Source organism: Vidua chalybeata, chromosome 3 (genome assembly GCF_026979565.1).
Source record: "Vidua chalybeata isolate OUT-0048 chromosome 3, bVidCha1 merged haplotype, whole genome shotgun sequence".
NCBI lineage: Eukaryota > Metazoa > Chordata > Aves > Passeriformes > Viduidae > Vidua > Vidua chalybeata.
In genome coordinates, this window is record NC_071532.1 from 12510394 (window position 1) to 12531008 (window position 20615).

General features: G+C 39.4%; 1 protein-coding gene across 8 annotated transcripts in view; it reads right to left on the minus strand.

Moving 5' to 3' along the window:
* Positions 1-2146: 2146 nt before the first annotated feature.
* Positions 2147-20615, minus strand: part of LTBP1 (latent transforming growth factor beta binding protein 1) — a 184395-nt gene continuing 165926 nt past the window's right edge. For 7 of the 8 annotated variants that reach the window (XM_053938697.1, XM_053938701.1, XM_053938703.1 and 4 more), the window contains 5 exons: positions 19981-20121; positions 17509-17679; positions 7841-7963; positions 4409-4558; positions 2147-3171 (listed from right to left, as the gene is read on the minus strand). In XM_053938697.1, coding sequence (XP_053794672.1) covers positions 3002-3171; positions 4409-4558; positions 7841-7963; positions 17509-17679; positions 19981-20121 — 755 coding nt within the window. In that variant the 3' untranslated portion in view covers positions 2147-3001. The remainder of the gene's footprint in view (positions 3172-4408; positions 4559-7840; positions 7964-17508; positions 17680-19980; positions 20122-20615) is intronic. The other variant, XM_053938699.1, reaches the window with a different exon arrangement.

Below are 20615 nucleotides of genomic sequence, written 5' to 3' on the forward strand. Positions count from 1 at the left end.
TCACTTAATTCCTTCAATTGTGGTTCCTTTGTCAAAGCATTTCTGAAGGCCTGGAGCCAGGCAACGTGGAATACTAAGCACTGGGATGTAAGTGGGATTTAGGCTGCTTGGTCTGCCTTTGGCTCCCTGCATGTGTTTTAAGGCATATTAGAGGTACAAAGAGGTGGAAGGGAAAGGCACAAGCACGCACAAAGTCTGCTGCTTATACAGTGTCTGTGATTGATAGAAGTGTATGGCTGTAATGAGCACATGGCTATTGAACCAGCAGAACGTTTCAAGCTTCATTCAGGGCTTGGGTCAACTGCTGCCCTTTTGAATTAGGTAGGGGACATGGAAGATGGCTGGACACACCAAAAAGTTTTTTGAGAATTGCTGCCAACAGAAACAGAGAGGCGAAGAGATGGTTTAGGTTTGCTGGGGGATTTGTTTTCCATGGAGCCAGCATAAGCCATCACTCTGAACATACTGGTAGCTTTCAATGCTGTGACCAATTTCAACCATATCTATAAGGCAAACTAGAGCAAAAGGCCAGCACAATCTGAGGTCTGTGAAGTTTGATGAACAGCTAGAGACAAATAATCCAACTAATCCTCCCTGCTGAGAGCATGGACAATATCTAGTTTGGCAGCAGTTGTGCCAATGTGTCTGCCTCTGTCAGCCTGTCCTGGCACTCACACCTGCAAACAGGTGCTACCTGTGTATGGATTGATGGAGTACTGGGATGGTGAAAATCTGAGGCTGGGGTGAGAGCTGCAGTGGTGGCTTGGGACCTAGGCTGTCTTACAGAGGTGAACACAACTGGTTACTGAAGCAGGAGGAGGTGGGAGTCAGGAGAGCACTGTCTTGTCTATGAATTTTCATGGTGGCTGAAAGCAGCCCAGGGCTCATCCTGAATGAACCCTGGTTGAAAGGTTGTAACTGTGACCTTGCTCTTTATTAAGATTATAGGATTAACTTAAGCAGGACAACTGAGAGCTCTTTAGTTACAGCATTCACTAATAAGACTAGACCTTTCCTCCTTCTTCCTTAACCACAGCAGGTAAGCAAGAATTATTTTTGTGAGTGTAATTATAGACCAGCTCTAGTGTTTGTAATCCACCTCTTTTTGACTAGAAGAGTAACTGGCCCTCTACCCTCTCCTGCCTAATTCAAGAAGAGAGTTCAGCACTTCACAAAGAATCTCTTCCCTAAAGATGCCCCTTTCCAGAGTTTTATTGAGAATGTTTTAATGCATTTTGACAGTATCTCCACTAGTCCTAGTGTCAGGTTCCAGCAGACAGAGAAAAGGGTCCTGGGAAGGACAGATGCTACTGCACATTTACAGTCACATGGACTTTAGAAAGATCTACTGCAGTGTGCAGAACTGAAAGGGATAGAGCTTATGCTATTTTTGGTTCAGTAGTTGACTTGAATATTGGAAAATAAATTTTATTCAGAATCAAAACAAGTTTTGATTTTTTTTTTTGTGAAATGAGAAATAATAACCTAATTTTTGGACAATTGGACTGAATTTAAAAATCTCAAGTTATCCTTCTCCTTTTAATGCAGGACTGGTCTAAAAGACACAGCAAACCATTTCATTTGAAAAATATGAAAAGGACCTGTTTCAGGATTTCTGAAAGAAGCTCTTTCACTCTGGAGAAGGTCAAAGTGAAACATCTGTCAGTCTCCTAATCTCTTTCTCCCCTTCCACTGAAAAATAAGGGCTGATGGGAAGGTACATCAAGAAAAGGAAATTCTCCCCCTTCTCCTCAGTATTTCTGAAAACCAGGCCATCATACTGTAGAGCGTTATTTGCAGATTTAGTGGGAAACATGCCTAAACCAGGAAAGAAAAAAAAAATCCATGTGAATCAGCTTCCAAGTAAAACAGTTTCTGTGTTTGAAATCTTCCCCCTGGAAGCCTAACTTCAGGCATTAACTAATTCAGGTTCTGGTCTTATTAAAACAGAATGAGAAGGAAAAACCAGCCAGACAACTCCCTAAGACTATTGTAATGTAAATTAAATCTAGTACTGAGAGGCTGATTCTTGTAAACACCTGAGGGCTGATTTTTGTAAAACAAACATAAAAAAAAAAAAAAAAAAAAAAAAAAAAGAGGGGGGAGCAGAGGAAAGAAACCAAAATTAGTAAATAGTACATTTTTTTTTCTAAAAAAAATGTGATTTTATTGAGTTTTAATATACAGCTTTAATATGTTAGGGTAATCATACAAGATCTCTCTTGTGTTCAATTTACACATTGCAATAGAGATGTGAGCTAAAATCTTTTGGTTTAATGTACAAAAGGAATCCAATGTTGTCCACTAGCAGCTTTGAACTTGGCAAGAAATGTTCTAAAGACTTTAAGTGCAGTAACAACCATACAGGATACAAAATGAATATAAGGACTTTTCGCCAAGGTATATAAACATTTGAAAACAAATGGTGCCTGCTCCACAGGGCAGACAACTAGCAAATTTAAAAAGTCACTGACCAATGTTCCAGGGAAGGAGGAGCATCACCCTGTGTGACAGTTCTTATAAAATGGACTAAGAATATCTGTATCATAGAATTTGTACTGATCAGAAAAAAGGTCTGAAAAGAAACAGTAGGCAAGGAAATGAACAATCAAAAATGACATAGTAATATAAAATATTACCATCACTATTTAAATGCCAAATTAATCAAGCAATAGTAAAAAAAATCCAAAACAAAAAAACCAAAAAAACCAAAGCTCTTCTGTTTCAAATAACAGCACTGTTTTTGATTATTTTCAAAGATTTTTTTTTATGAACACACTATATACTTGTTTCTTTCATACAGAGCAATGTGTCCATTTGGTCTGTCACTTCAGTGAAGCTGATAAACAACCAACCCATCATGTCTCATCTTTGATACATTTTAACCCTTTTCTCCCCTTTTGTTTGCTACTCTGGCGCCTTCTCTTCTCAAGTTAAATACTTTTCTTCCTTTTCTTTATACAGTGCAGAGTATATGGGCTTAGGATATGGAGATTTTCCTCTACTCCAGTTCACTCTCTGGTTCTGAGTTCAGTGGTGTGCAGTAGTTTGGCTTGTCTGAAGGCACGTACCCAGGGAGACACAAGCACTTGTAGGACCCTTCTGTGTTAATGCATTTGGCATTCTTGCAGAGGGACATCCTGTTGTTCAGCTCGTTGCACTCATTCACATCTGCAAAAAGGAGACATCAAAAGATACATGTACTTAAGTCTGGTGTGCAGTTAATACTCATTTAGTTCCAGCATTGTTAGGACTAGAACAATCTGCACAAATGCCCTGAGAACTTTATTTTCAGTTCCCATTGGGTGGAATTAGGCTGGGCCAAGGCTCTAAAAGATTAATTAGGAAGAGGTGGAAGTTATCATAGGAAATCAATAGGATGTTAAAGGGCCTTAAACTGTTAGATTACCAAGTCCAAATTCAGCCCAGCTGCACAACATTAAGTAACCACTTACATGTGTTTATCTGATGACTGAAAAGTGACTTTTAAGAAAGAATCTCGAAGTTCTTAGCATAACATCTGTACTTTACCAGCTGAATACTTTAGGAGCTACTGGTGTTGTCAACTGAATAGTTGTGAGGACAAACTACCTGCACTCAACACCACACAGCTTTGGCCTGACATACACAGCAGCCACATCTTTTCTTACTAAGGAGACCAGCTTGCCATAAAGTCCTGAAGATTACAAGGCACATAGGCAGCTCCTCCTTGTAGAGCTGGGGGATTTCAGCTGTGTGTCACAAAGCAAAATGCTAAACAAGGTTAGCACAGACCTTAAATTGAAATAATCACACTGTACTAGGCTTCTATACCAAGGGGTGGTTGTTTTGCTTCATCTTCTCAATGACATTTGTTGTCAGTTTAGTTGTTTTAATTGAAGATACAGATGTCTTGGTTAGTAAATGTGCAGATTTGCTAGTCTGAGAGTGAGAGAAATAGTTGAGTCTGTTGACTGTTGAAATCTGTGAAAATCAGGGGCCAAACTTCACCAGCTGGTTATAGGCAATCGCTCTCAATCCACTCTAAAAATCCACTCTTAAATCACTCTTCTGCTCTGGATCCAGTTCCATCCTCCTAGCTTAATAAAGCCTTTGAAAAACATTTGGTCTGTACATTAAAGCCTTGATATAATTTTAAGCTTCATTCCACAAATGTGTGTCTGTTCACTTCCGCTCTCTTAACTGAACACAGCTGTAATGACTGAGATGCACTGAGGAACACCAAGATATTTTTGTAACAATAATTACTAGCATTTGAAGTAAATAAAACAAAGCTTGGAACTTTAATACAATGCAGGTGATCATCCCTAAATCCTCTGTTCGAGGTCTCTTAAGGTCAAATGACTGAGTAAACTGACAGACTAGCAGGAGATAACAGGGGATATTACAGGTGATATGCTAGCCTCACCAACACAGGTCATTTTGGCCATGTCCAGGTGATAACCATCAAAGCAGTCACAGGTGTAGCCCTCCTGCACTCTTACACATCGGCCATTTTCACATCCATTCAGAATACCACATTCCTCTGCTTGTAGCTCCTCAAAGCTGTTCAGGAAACCTGGGAGGAGAAAGAATTGCAAACAAGTAGGTCACAAAGCTATTGAATCAGTATACCCAAATATATAGTGGAAGACTGAAATTCTCTCAGAAGTTTACTGGAATGTGACTTGACTTTGCAGAAAATAGGTCAGCTTTAGCAGAGCTGCACCATCTGGAGTTTTAAATGTACCAGAAAAGTGCTGTGATACATTTCAAGATGGAAACTGAGTAACTTGGTTAACTCTTAAGTTTTATTTTGTGTTAAAAATCTGTGATTTTTTTTTTTTTTGTAGAATGGAAACTCCATAATTTCATTGTTTATTTTTTAAAGGGTAAGTCAGTGTTTTCTAAATAGCACCTTTTATTTCAATTGTTATGTTTATCAGCCTTTAAGGAAACAAGTGGTCACGCAATTTGGGAAAATTTCTTAAAATAGGATTGTAGAAAAATAAGGTGTGTGTGTAGAGGGGTAAGAGATGCATTATAATTTATCCAGAAGAAAACATATTAAAAAAAATCAATCCCAGCTGCCATAAGGAAAATAAGAAGAAATCAGAGACTGCTTTCCTGTTGTGGTTTTTTGTTAACAGCCCTTTGGCTTGTGCTTCAGTGACTGGTGCCAGTACAAATACCTATAATCTACCAATTCCTCCTTGTCATAATTCTAGATGGTGAGCAGTCAAAGCTCAAAGAGTTGAGCAGAGTTGAGCTTTTTTTTTTTTTTCACCTCTTATACAAAGAGTTGTCTTTGTATTCAGTGGTTTGTATAATGCTTTTTGTGCTCCCTGCCTTAGGGCTTTTGTGACAGTTATGCTTTTGTATATAAGGAAGAATTTATACTTACAAAATTATTTTACAGTTTTACATGTTCAGAGATTGTCTCTAGGACTGAACTGTTTCTCTAACTTTTTTTTCACTAGCTTTCTGCTCATGGAGCAGTGATGTAACAGGACTGCAGATGGCAGCCCATCACATCAAACAGACTTCTGTGGAAAAAGCTGAGAGTGTTTTGAGTCATAAGTTTAATAGCACAGTGAATATAGAGGGGAAATTGGAGCTGGAGTAGAATAGAGTAGGTTATATCTCCCCATCTGTCCTGTAACAGGTAGTGGCTCTGCCAACAAGCCAGCAACTTACTGAAAAACTGTTTACTCATTCATATTGCAACAGCTGTGATACATATATTTGCTAAGCTACCTAGGAATATGAATTTTTCCCTTCCTTATGTTTTTTTCCTCTTGTCTTTTCTTATTTACTCCATCCTGTCTCGGTCCTTGAGGCCCTCTTTTCTACTGACCTGTTTTTTCCTTTCCTATTCTGCCCTTTCCATATCTTCATCCATTTAACTTCCATATTGCCATTTTCACTCCCTCCCTTTTTGACTACAAATACTGTTCCTATCCTGGATTTTCTAGCATGGTGGGCTTCTGAGTAAGGATCAAGCTGGTCAGTAATAAGCTAAGTGGATTCTGAAGACGCTGAATACATAATGTGAAGTAAGTATTCGCTGACAGATGTCACATCTCAAGAACATACATAATACACAGGATGTATACAAGTGCACATTAAATGGGAAACATTGCAGTCTTTTTCATGAGCCTAATAAATCACTTCTCAGTGCAATAGTACTGAGGATATTGAGCACTGTCATGATGTAGGTAACCAAGTTTCATTACTTGCTGGAGTCCTCTGGCAGAGCTTGTAGAGAGCTCAGGAGAGACCTTTAAAGTAAAGACCTTTTCTAATTTAGAAAACAGTGCCAAGAAAGGGAAAGGAGTCCTCCCAAACACACAGATATTTTTCAAATAAAAAACCCCCCATAATTTACTAGAAATATATATGTTGGCATATATGCATGTGCATAAACATATATACATATTTTTTCTCTCCCTCTCTCTGTCATGAATACAGTATGTTGTAACTTTTACTAGCTAAAACTAAAATATGTATCACTCACAGCAAGTTCTACTTCACAAAATATACTCTAGTTCAAAACAGCTTGGTGGGACCTATATTGTAATTCTGAGGTATGTATTTGCTTCTGTAGAAATTGCATGCACAGTGACAAATATTGCACTGAAGTACATGGCCCTGCCACGGGATGAGATGTGTTGTTGTATTCCTCACACAGCCTGCAGCAGGATTGTGATCTTGAAGTCTCTGATGCTCTAAACAGGATGCCCCATCTGATTCAGTGATAGGATGGGAGCAAGAGCCATGAGCTCTTAAGCCACTGTCCCTAAGAGATTGAAACTAGATGATCTTTAAGGTCCCTTCCCACTGCAGCCATTCTATGATGTGGTCTCAGCTGTGAATTCAAAACTTCCCATAATTTATCGTATTTATTTACCACTAAATTATATACCTTGTGAAATGTTTATTTCCAGACTGACAGTACATTAAGATTGCTTACCCAGTCATTGTTCTGGGTTTTTTGTGGTGTAATCAGTAGTTTTCAGCTGTGTGACATTTCAGTTACACATCAACACTCGGTAACACTGACTGGGGAAGAGCAGAGTGACAACTTGCAGGCTGTATGTATGTAAAGCATGAGAAATTACCAGCTCCTTCTGATACTTCCACTTTTCTTCTCTAAAACTGTGATGAAATATTCTGGACCTGTACAGGGTGCCTGATTTTGATGAAGATGCTGAAATCTGTAAGCATTTATCTCCTGCAAATTTTAACAGTCAGCTGGGCCCAACCTAACATAAAGAGCCCTGATATTCCTCAAGTACAATCCCTCACACCCTGCTTGGCAGGCCATAGCATCCAGCCTGAAGTCCATACATATGTGTATTCTCCAATCACATTGTGCTGTACATTTTCCCTGTTGAGCAAGAATCACTTGCATGCTCTCATTTCACCTATACATACAAGTTCTGCTGGGAAATTGTGGAAAGATGGAAGAGTTTTTTTTTTTTTTTTTCCTTCTAAATTTAACATACTCTGGAGAAATCTGTCCCATGCTCCAAAGGAAAATCAATTTGTGAGAAGGAAAATTGGCAAGCCTTTTGACCTTGAGCTGTAAAACTGTTGGTAAACACTAATTTAGTACACTTGGCACAAACTGTTTCACTAGATTAAAAATTAATTATACACTGAGCCCAACTGGACTCTCATACAAACCTGGCTTTTGAACTGGAACACCTGACTGAAAGCCAGTGTCATAGGAATAACTAAAGCATAAATAGGCCACTCTATCCAGAAGCAAAGAGAAGAATGAAACTGGCTACAGGGAAAAAAAACTGAAGTAAAAATCTCATTTCAAGTCTTTTACATAACAGAGAATCTCGCTTACGGTCTTCAACGAAGTATGGATTGGTTTCTGGAGTGTAGTGCTCCTCAAAGTCAACTAAAGCATCCTGTCCATATGGCCGTCGAGATCCTGGAACAGGAATGTTGCACAGCTGGGCGTAATCCTCTGAGGGGGGAAAGAAAATAAGATATAAAAGTAAACACACTTGTAACACAGGCTGCATTACGTTAGTCCCAGTGAGCTGTGGTTCGTATTTGCTGGAAATAAACTTATCTTCCTAGAAACACCATAAATCTGCAGAAAAGAAAATTTCCAGAAAGCATTCTCTCTTCAGGAAAGATGTCATTAAAATATTAATGAGCCAAATATATACTATTAAGTCATAACAGGGATAACACCAGGGATAGATTTGAGTCAATAACTGTACAAAAAGTTATAGGTCAGGTTCTTCTGTTCTGCATGGGAAGCAAGAGCCAAGGGATGCTGTGTATCCCACTGCTGATGCACTTCTCTCCAGGGCTATCTCTGTTTCTACTCCTCATTCTGTGGAACAAAGGTTATCCCAAACCACCATGGCTGCTAGCAGAAGCCTCCCTAGGGGAAGTAAACTGAGGCAGGTACAGCCAATATTTCTAGCACTATCAGCCAACCTGCAGAAATCATAATGAAAAATACTTCCAAAATAGCCCACACTTATCTACAAACTGTATCTTCAACCCACAGGCTTAGAAGTGTGAGTGCTGTTCAAAGTCTCCTTGGCTGTGAAGCTCAGAGCATGGGGAAATATACAGAAGAAAGAGTTACATCTGATTTTGTGCCTCTCTCTAAAAGCTAGACAACACAAGTTGAGACCAAAGCAACTCTTCATTTCAGGTGTCAGAGTCCATGTTTGAAATGCTTATGCAGAATTTGACTCTTCTATAAATCAAATAAAAATTGTGTCAATTCTGTTTCTACTACCCTTTACTAAAAGGCATACAATAAAATTTATTTGAAAACAGAAACATTGTTAAAATACAGCAAGCCAGGTGCTCCCTTACTGTCGCTACAGTCTATTTAGCTTCTGGTTCTGTGAAGATTGCCTGGTGTTCTGAGAATCAGGCAGAGAAAGGACGGGAAAGAAAAACCACCAAAAGAGAGGGAGGAAAAAAAGCCCTAAGCAGATACAGAATCCAAGAATTGCAGATGGTTGCAGAGCCAGAAACCTCATGCTGTGTAGAACTGTCCCAGACAGCAAATAGTTGGATAAGTCCAGACTGCCTCTAGACAGTACAGAGCACAGCTCTACTTGATGTCCAGCACTGTAATTTTATTTTTACAGGTAGTATCTCCTCCACCTGGAACGATTTTATTTTGTACTGAAAACACCGAAGTGTTCAAATAGTCTGTTTGAATTCTGTGGTCAACAACTTGGCCCTTTGAGAGCACAAGACGGAGCAGTACAGGCAAAGCTTGTCTGTGCACACTCAGAGCTGCCATGGCTGACAGTCCAAGTCTGCAGCATGAACTCCCCAGAGGACTGAAAAATCATTGTAAATCCCACCACATTCTGCTGCAAGAGCAAAGTGGTTTCCTTTGAGGTATGCCCTCCAGAATACATTTATATACAATAATAATATTCGAACACCACTTTTCTCTCCCAGAGAACAAAGTACATTGCCCAAGAGCAACATCCCAGGGCACAGGAACCAAAGCCAGCATGGCAAAATAAACTACATATAGCAAAAGTTACTTACATCCCTGACTGCACAGCTTCCCACTGAGATACTGTGATAATGAGCACAGTTTAAGAGTTGTCATAGGACCAGAAGCACATCATTCTTTCTTTCCCACATCTAACTCCAGATTAACATCCATGCATGGGGACAGGTTATCATCTCACAATGATCCCTTCATTCATATGGAATGGACACACAGGACAGCTATGCAGAATAGTAAAAGCACTTTCTCACAGATGCCCACAAATGTTCTTGGCAAAGGAAATCTGTGTTCTACCACAAAATACTAATTCATCTGGCTTGTGTGGAAGAAACCACCACATAAAAAACAGTCAGTGAAAGGCAGAGGGACAAGACAAGCAGTTCTTAGGGATCACTGCCTCTTCCACATGAATGTGATCTGATGGGAAGGGCTGAGCAGAACCTGTACACTGGCTTCCCAGATTACTCAGTGTTAATTTTGCCATTAGTGATACTGGTAGTAAAAACAATGTTTTAGTTTTGAAGAAAGCAGTTGGAACTTTTGAAAATCCATAGAGCTGGGGCTCTCACATATATGAGAGTTGCATACTCTGAAGATTGTGCAAGATTATTTTATATCGCATGTCTGACAATGCAAAGTTGTTCAACATCTAAGGAAGAATTAAGAAATGTAGACAACAGAAACTTGTTTCTTGCCCCATTGGTCCCTCAAAAATCAAGTTCTGAATGTCTGCATTTTTAGGTCTTATACCTGTAATACTCTCTTAATTATGTGTGTTCTGTTTAGCTGTCCAAGTAGTGTCGACTAAATCTGTTGTCTTTTATAATGTGTTAATTCAATCACTAGGTCCTTGGGCAATAAACCCAAGGGGAGCAACAGCAACTCACCTAAGAAACCAACAGTAGAAATTCAGGACCAATAACAACAGTAAGTTATCTATTCCACCTTTCTCAGCTTGTCTTTTTCTTTTTCTTCTTCTTTCTTTTGCTTTTTTTTTTCCTTTTTTTTTTTCCCAGGGGAAAAAAAGGGTGTGCAGAGAGGAGAGTACAATGGCTGAAAGGTATACAGGGGGCCACATTCTGGAAAGGTCATGAGAACTGGTGTTTTGAAATAAGGTAGACTTGAGACTTGGATCTCTGACAGAAATGAACCCATCAGAGTGCCCCTGTGGAGGATAGAACAAGTTACAGCAATGACACTTTCTGTTGTTTTAAACTTTTCCCCTTGTTATGCTATGTTCCTACAGTTCAAATTAAAAAGAATGTATTTTGGGTCACTGTGATGTGTGTTGGTCACAGTTTTCCAGGGGAGAGAACTACATGAACAGAGTGCTGTAAGATTTGTGGGTGAAAGCATGACTGGTGCACAGAAACGTGCAGGCAAGTATTCAAATGGGAGAACAGCATGACATTGCCCTGGGGAGATGACAACAGGAAACTCCCCAAGATCAAGAAGGTGGTAAGGGGGCAGAGACCAAGTCAGAACACGTAACTACCCCTGAATGACAGAAGCATTTTAGTTGTCACAGAAATTAATACTCACTTTGAAATGAATCTTTCAAGTAAAGTTGAAAGAAAATAGTCTATAATTCACAGTGAATGAAGAAACCTTTTTCTATATCTGTTTATTTTTTCTGTTCACTCATCTCTTGGCTGCGATCAGGGACAATATAACTACAGTTCAAAGGGAAAAAAAAACCCTTTGTTTTTAATATAGCTTAGTCTACATTGGTTCATGTGTTTCTAAGTTTTTCTCATAACTTGCAAATGAAGCATAGAGACAGCTTGTTGTATAACTTAGGGTGGCTATTATAAAAGGAAGCTGATGTATGCTTCTAAAAATGTAAAGGACATTTTTTAAGTCAGAAGTATTGCATATTAAACAAGTGTTAGGGGATTACATCTAGACACACATGTGTACTGTCACAGATGTTAGCTGTAATTGGTGATGAAAGCTTGGCTGACAGAGATGACATAATATAAATTGTATGGACCAAGTGGCTTTTAGGTGCTTGCTAGCAAAAATGCAGCTGTGCAAATGTGCATCTAATTTGCATATATAGTTGTAACTGAGCAAGCCCTTGTGAGTCTTCTTTGTACCCAGAGGCCTAAAAATCCTAATGTCAGAAACATTATTCCAAATTTCATGTATTTAAAGAAAAATATTATATAAAAGTTTTTCCTGACACAACCATGAAACAACTACACCATAGCCAGTCCAGCTCCTGCCCATAAAGAAAGCTTTATTTCTGTTCCAGCTCCTCAGAATTGTCACCATCACACACACAAAAGAAGCCAAGACTAAGAAACCAAATCAGATCCTTCAAATTATTTAAGAATACAACAGTTTCACCAAAGGTTCTGGACATCAATCTCAACTGGTTAAGTTTATGCTGTCTCAGGAGATTGTGTCATATGAGAACCAAAGCTAAAGGTATTTCTGCTCTGTATTAAATTGTGCTATTTGACAATTTTGAAAGCTTTCATTGATGTTGCCCATGGATAGATGCTAAGGTTTGCAGTGAACAGCATTGATATCTATTCTACAGCACATGAAAGAAGGTCAGGGTGTCAGTCGTAAAGGTTATTTTCCATTAGTTAAGAAGGATGTTCATATTCTCTCATGAACACACTCTAAATGAAATCCCTGAAAAAGATTCACAGTGGTTGTAAAGCTCTTGCTTTTGAGACAAATTGACTGTCTCAAAACCTCTTGGTAGTGACCTTTTGTTCCTCTACTAATGCTGCTCAAGCTTTCTAAAATGATCTTCCCATTCCTTTTGCTCCAAGTAGATAGTTAAAAGTTGTAGTAAAAGTCAGGTTGTTTCTGACACAACTTTGCACATGGCCTTCTGACTCCTTGCTGATTTCCATGTACACTTGGAATGTGAGGTTCCATGAGAAAGACCTTTAGCTAAAGCTACTCTGCACATCTCTCCTAACCTTCAGAAAAAGCACTGAAACTCTTCCTCAACAGAAATTAAATCAGCCAAAAATCTGCACCACCAAACACAAGAATTTGCATATTCAAGGCCCAATCACTGCAATATTTTAAGCCCAGAGGATAATCCATTTGACCAGAGTCCTTACCACAAAGGAATAAGGCACAATGCCATCCTAAATGGAAAGATGAGCAATGACCTACAGAAGTGAATCCAGTGCCTTCCTGCTGATCTTTACCATCCCAAAAGAGGAGAGATGAAAACTCATCCTTTACACATTGGTTTTTCCCTGTACTTCCAGATCTTCATGAATGACATTAGCCAGAACTTAAAGAGAACACTATGTTCTCATAATATGGAAGCTCAGCCCAGAACTAACTCATAATGTTTACAAAGGATACACAGAGTTCCTTTGCAGCAAAAATGCAGTCCAAACAATCTGTTCTGCCAGAAATGGGCAGAATTCAACTCCCCGTAGGCATCTCTGAGGGTCTGCATCTGAATTAGTTGTTCATTGTCCATTTTAATCCATGGAAAGAGATAACCACTTCTAGGACAGCATCTCATTGTAAAGCATGTCTCTAGAACAGGTCAGGGGAATATATTGCTCAGGGTGCTGGTTTATCTTTCCTGATGGAAGGAAAAACTGGCAGGACCAGCACTGGTGTGGGTTTCTGTATAAAAGCCACAATATGAAATTGTTCAAGAGAAATCCTGCATTATACAACAGCCCAGGTGATCCACATCACCCACTACTCCTAGTGTTCTTCCAGCATGGTCTTTGCAAATGCTAAGGTGGAGATAAAGAGAAACTTCAAATACAATATAAACAGCAGTTCTTTATGTGACTTCTAATCCCAAAGAACATCTGAAACATCTACTGACTGAAGATCTACCATTGTCTTTTCTGCAGATCATCTAAACATAAAGTGGTTCCGTAAAACCCCACTAAGTAATAGAATTTAAAGCTTAACAGTAGAAAAAGAATTTCTAAGGATATACAAATAAGCAGGCTGATAAACTGAATGCTGGTGCCTTTTCCAGTTGCCTAAGAATGTGTTCATGACATTATCTTAGTACTCACACCAAAAAAGTCTAAGTTACAGATGTAGTAATGTACCCCCACTCTCAACAGTTATTAAAATATCTGCTAAAGCTGCTGAGTCCCAGACCTACCTCACCCTGGGTTTCTGTATGAAAGCTTCTCCAGGCAGCCAGCTGCAGAAAAGAAAGTACCCTCCTTAACTGACTGACATCTCTTTGCTTCAGGGGCTCCTAATACCACCGTACCAGCATCTTAAGGTGTTATTGAAGCAAAGGTGGTACTGCACTGCAATAGCCTCAAAACTATCATTTTGCAAATACAAAAATAGGCTGTCTCTCTAAATTAAATGCTGACCCCTGCACACCACATTACTCAACATTTTCTAGTTGTTAGTTCTATCTCCTCTCTTCAAATTTCCTGTAACCATACACCTTGCCTAAAATTCATTCCCGTCCCCTAAGGATCTCACAGGAGTTTCTGGAGTCTCAGAACTTTTATAGTTCAGGTCCTACAAGTTCAAGTTAACTTGAGGTGTATATGGCTTTATTTTATATTTCAGATTTTTTCAGTCTGGGCCAGTTGCTCTGTTTTCTGGCATGGAGGCTTTGACCCAGCTGCTAAACCTCTTGGTGCCTGTCCTGCTACCAGTTACTAGACCATGGACTCTGGATGGAGAAAGTTGGGCTGGTAGGCACTAAGAGGAAATTGACCAAGGAAGCAAAATTTCCAAAGGCCAGGCATCCAACATGTATTTTTTGGGTGGGTGAAATGAAGAAAAGATGTTTTGCTGTTGTTTGTTGTTTTGTTGTTTTCTAAACCAAAAAGTATCCAATTTTCTAATTTTCCTCAACTGGTCAATTTCTACAGATTGCCAATGACAAACCTTAAATAACACAGAAGTTTTTTAAGAATAATTATTAAACAGTTATTACTGCTCTTTGGGCAAATACAGACTAATGACACATGAGCTCAGAGAGAATACACTTCAGTAGTCAACATTTTGGTACTGATGAAATCTGTGAAAGTCTTTATATGCCATGATGATATCAAAAGATAATAATGTAAGTGCAAACAATGTCTTTACATCCCTTGTTTGCACAAGTCAGATGTACTCAACTACAGCACTACAGCTCGTGTTTGCAGTATTTTGATCAGGACTTTGAACTAATACTTTGAATTTGTTCCTCAATGTTGTCATCAAAATACTTATCAGTCTTACTGTTAAGATGTTGCTGTTGATATTTGTTGCAATATCAAAAAATGCTACTTATTTTTGTCTCAGTCTCTGAATGTTTGGAGTAATTTCAGTGGAGTTTGTTTAATTAAGCACTGATTAGTAGTTTTTAGAAACAGTAGCAACCATGTAAGTTCTGTTTTCAGGCTGATTTAAGATTGTATTTCTTTTTGCTTAATATGGATAAATTCTTACAAAAGTGCTCTATCTTCTCACTGGTTTTATGCTGGGTCCCACTTGAACAGGATATTTAAATCTTAATCATGAAAAATGGAAGCACTTTAAAGAAAAGTTGGGTTACAAAAGCTAGAGATTATTTTTAATAAAGCATTAATATCTTTAGAAGGGACTTGCAAAAGTATCACTTACAGTGGTAGGCCTGTATTTCCTTCTTTCTAAGGGTGGTGACTAGATCTTCAAATACAATGGGACTATAAACAAGGTAAAAGGAAACCACAGATCTGTACTATGATCCAACTCATTTCATGGTGAAAGTCTTGTGGTGATAATGCTTTTCACATCGGCAGGTCTTCTATAACATGTGTTAAAAATCTTCAGAAAGCCCCTAACTGGGGAAATAAGCAAACACCTTCAGGAGTACACCCAGCCAACACAATACCTAAGTATTTAAAAATGGAGAAATTCCAGGTTCCCCAGCCAGGACTTGAACCTGTGACCTGATGGCCTGGAGGTGTGAAAGCACTCTCTTGAGCCAATGATATCACTTTAAGTGCTACAGACTGAAGACATGTCAAATGAATCATTTATTCAGTTCAGTCAGCTTTAAATTTTTCTTGGTAAACGTTCCTGAACACAGAGAAAGGCTTCCAGGTTTCTGTGTGGGTGAGTGCACATGTGTGTGAGGACAAATGAGCACATACCATCTCCACTAAAGAAATGACAGCTTGTATGTTTGTTCTGACATAATAAACATGCTTTTATTTTTAGCTTTGTTCCAATCTATAGGGATAATTTAAAGTATTTGGGATCAAAGAATGCCTCAGTTTCAGTTAAAGCAGATATTTCTCAATGCAAATAAAACTTTGCATAAAAGTTATTTCGTGTCTGGAGGGAGAAAGATTTCATTATCCAACATAATGCTCTTCAGCTTTGACTAAGGATCATCCAACTGATATTTAGGATGTTATCCATTGGGAACCTCCATGTAATTTTAAAATGAATTTCTCAATTTTCTTCATCGAGCTAGTGGGGATTTGCACTCTACTGTTGGCACAGGATCCAGAATCCTGTGTTCCTAATGATCAAAACACATCTAGTATTTTCAGACTGAAATAGTTCCAATTTTTTTTTTTCCTGCACTTTTGTTTAAATTAAAAGCTTCTGGGAATCCTCCATGACTGTGCTCTAGAGAAGAGTCTTAGAATTTGCAGCCTTTATTCAATAGCTATGCTTGAAATTTTTCATCTTCCCTTGTGAGGCAGGTTCTCTTTGCCTGACCATGTTGGTGGTCCTTCTCTTTCTTTTCAGATTTATCCTGCTTTAAATGTACCTAGCTAGAAATCTCCAGAAGTAAATCTTGTACCTAATTTAACTCTAACAGGAACAGCTCTTCTTTGCTCCCTCAGGATTGCATGCTTGCATGACACAGATGGGTCACTCTCACCATTTGTGAACTTTGTACGAAGAAAAACTCCTTTAATCTGCTCAATCTTTCCACTTGAGGAGTTCCATGCCATAGCAACGATTCTTGCTATTTGCTCTTGCCCTGTATTTATCTTTCAAATACAGGGCAACATTACATTTCTTTCCACTGCATTTGTTATTCTAGCAGGTATAGTATTTTGATGTCCTCATATAAGATTTGTTCTGACAAAGACATTTCAGAGATTTCCAAATCTTATAAATCAAGCTGCTGTCATGCCCTGTTTTTCTTCTTCAGTCTCTTCCTGGGGTAAGCATCAGCCAGCAGTTACTCCAGCCAACATCATCAAAATCAGATGCTTTTTTTCAGTTGCTGCATTTCCAAAGCAAACTCAAACAAGTAAAGATATCTAAGAACAGGTTCAGGGACCTTGCAAGTAAATTATAAAAGCATACAACCAAGCAGACAGAAACAACCACATTAATGCTTCACTGAGCTTCTCTTTGTAGTTTTTTTAATTCCTGGGTTATTCCTACAAGTAAAACATGTATTGCTTTAGCCACAACATTACCATTAGAGTAACTCAGGCCCAAGTGAAAATCCAGGAATGTTCACAATAAAATGCTTTACCAGTGCAGGTTGGTATTCCTACATGGAAAGATATGTCACTGAAAGATGCATTTATAGTAAGAAAGCTGCATCCAAACTAGACCTTGGAACAGTTTATACAGGGGGGAGAAGTTTGTATCATATCACCAGACTGTGTAACCAGGGCTGATGTATCTCAGGCAAAGCATGACATATACCTATGCTGCTTCCACTGGCCCCTTCTCCAGTCCCCAGAAAGAAATCTGTGTGTCAATGACATTTCTCTCTGTATCCATTCAGCTTTTGTAGTCTCCACAAGTAACACCTTCTACCTGAAATATCATGGAAGAATATCTGATTCCCAAACACGTAAACAAAATACAGTCTTTTGAAAATACAACACCCAGCTTTCTTTTTAACACTAAATTATATTCCCTGGAAATTCTTCAGTCCTTATTGGTAACCCATTTCTCTTAACTTGAGGGGCTAGGGGTTTTTTGCTCTTTCTCACGTTATTGGCACAGGTACAAATGCAAGGGATTGAAGCGATGAAGTGCTTCAGCTTTGGTTCCCAGCAGTGACGTGTGCGTTTCCTTACCTGACTCCTTCATAGGACACAGCGCGCACTGCATGCCCCAGGCCTCCCCGTACAGGCAGCAGCACTCCGTGTACGTGGTCTGCTTTCCAACTAGCGGTCGACTACAGACAAAATCGTCACTTAGGTGCTGCCAGCAAAGGTCCTGGTAGACCTCAGCTTCTTCAGTTTGTTCTGAGGGAGAAGACAGCATTAGGTCATCATCACAGCACTGTTATTTAAATAAGACACTGGTATAATGATACATTTTATAAATTTAGATTAGAAAAATAACTTAGACTTTGCTGAATACAAATTTAAGCTTAAAAGTCACGACCTTTTTTAAGTGCCTGAGGTGGCTCATCCCTTGAATGTTCAGCTTTGGAAAAATCTTAAAAGGTTCTGAGTTGTCACATTAGGCCAATTTAAAAGCACATTTTGTTGGATATCCAGAAACCAGATCTTTCTAAATCATAGTCATTTCTGAACACTTAACACGGATTCAGCTCGGCTCCCATGGAAGTTAACAGAGCTTGACAAAAACCAGCATTGGGAGAGAGGTGAATGTTTGAGGAATTCCATCCACCCATCCACACAATGGATCTTTAAAAGTTGTTATTTTGCTTTTCTTATATTGCTGTCAATGCATCTGAAAAAACTTTTACAACTAGGGCAGAGCTGAACAAAAATTTTACATGGGCTCCCTGGGAGACTGGACAAATACTTGGAAGAGAGAGAGTCCCATTAACTAAACAGACAAACTACATCAGTCTCAGGAAATCCCCTGAGCTGAAAATAGCTGGAGGCTGAGAGAGTGCTGGGGAGGGTGAAGAGAAGTATTGTTTATCTGCCCTCCTGGTCTCTAATCATCCACTTACAGCTATTGTTAAAGACAGAACACTGCTGTGAACTACTGTCACATTCTTATGAACATTAACAAAAATCTGTATTTTTCCAAGGCTGGAATATTTCAGAGGCATAATAGTTTTGACACAGATCTCAGAAGAAACCATTCCCAGTCCCAGCAAGTTCTGATCACTGCTGATCGGAAGGAGAGGAACTGTAAACTTAATCTTCCACTTGGAATGTAAAAACCTCAGCACAATAGTTTTGTGAAGACATCTGCAAGGTTTTGATTTTGTTCCAACACAGAGTGAAAAATAAGTGTTGTCACAAACCAGGGTTCTGTTTTGTCTGTGCATATCAATTTCCTGCATTTTACATTATGCATGGGTGAGTACAGAACTGAAACCTTGCTCAAGAGCAAAACTGAGTTCTGAAACCATAAAGGTGATCACAACTTAAGACACCTATTCTACTAAGCTTGCCAGAATATGCAGTGAAAAGCAGCAGTGGGTCTCTGCAACCGACTCCAAATTTTGCTGGCAGCAAAAGAACCAGCCTGCCCCCTCCCCCTCTGTGTGAGGAGGACATTGCCAGTAGCGATACAAAGCTTGAGCGCTCTGTGCTGGCTGAGATGATCACTGCTGTGTCAGCCAAATGTCTCATGACAGAAGACCCTTTGGGCTCTTGCATTCTCTTCACATCCTAGATAAACCCAAAGGACAATCCTGCTCTTGGTTTGTTTAACTGAAGATTGAACAATAGAAATGTTGTGGTTCTTTCACAGTTCCGCACAACAGGGTGACCACATTGTCCTCAAAATATCAGCCTTACAATTTGGAGTGACTAAAGCAGGCATTCAGTCTGCATTCCCATTTCCTTTTACAGAAGCATCTCAGGAAAACTTGCTGCAAGTTGCAGGAACCAGAAGTTTAGATTTATGGCTATACAGTGCCAGCAGTAAATCAAACCCATTGTAACACTTCATTCGAAGACATGAGTGGCATAGACAAAGCTGTGCAGACTGCATAATGCTCTGGATTTCTGAGACGTTTCCAAGAATCTCATAATATCTAACATTTTTTTCTGAAATCAGTGTCTACTGAAATTAAAAGAAAACACAAAAATGTTACTTTAACAGTGACATTGAAGCTGACAGCTTGAAACTGTGAGCTCAATGTACCTTCAAAGCTAATCAATTGAAAGCACACATAAAATTTTAGCTATTTCCTCCTATACCCTGTCATTCCTGTTTTTATTTTACTTTGGTAGAACTGAATCTCGAGACTTCGCCTGCAGCCAAACCCCAGCCTTACTGAGACAGCAAGCAGGCTGTGCCTCATTACCTACAAGGCTGGACAAGGCAGACGCAGAGCTGGTGAACTGGCTGAAGACTCCTCAGCCTGAGCCTAATCTCACAATACTTCCAGCAATGTCCTGTCTGTATAGGCAAAGTGGAGCACTGTGGAGTCCTACATCATGATGCCTTCTGGATCAATAGACGATGGTCCAAGCATTGCCTTCCAAAATCCTCCAGAAGAGCAGCCTCATCCAAGGATGACCCAGTCTAAGCTTAGACTTCGGGTCTGTAGCCATGTCAGCACCACCTCGTAGAGGTGTACTCACTTCAGTAATACGTATAATGGATCATACCACTCGAATCTGCTGGTCTGATGCATCGCTTTTCTGTTGCGTCCAAAACCATTGGGTGTGTACAGAAACAGTTGTAAGATCCTTCTGTGTTAATGCACTGGCCATCAATACAGCTGTTTGGGTCCTGACATTCATCCGTGTCTTTAAAATGGAAGGAAATGTATCAAGGAAAGCCAGCACAAAGTATTTGCATTGTGTTAATCTATGTTTCTCTTTTCCTATATTATGAGCAGACTTCCCTGCATGCCTTCTGTAAATTACCACAAATATCCGTTGCTGGCAAAAAAATCCTGCCTGTGCCCATGGAGAAGGACAGACATCTGAAGGATGCTAATCTCTGATCCTCAAGTCTTAGTGAGCTAGTACGGAGAAGTACTAGGGAGGATAAGGAGGCTTGTTGGAGGGGTTGCAGTGCCAGGATTACCCTGCACCCAGTATAGCTGCCACTGATTCCCACATTCATCCCCCTTTAGGACAATGCCAGCAGGCATTAGAGGTGGGCATACTCTTAGTGATTCCTCGTGAGCTTGCCAGAAGAAGGGATCACCTTACCTAGCCATGGTAGTTATTTTTCTTAGTTTGTCTCGGAAAGCAAAAGCTGAAATTTAGCTCAAAGGGAAGGGCAGGCCACTTCA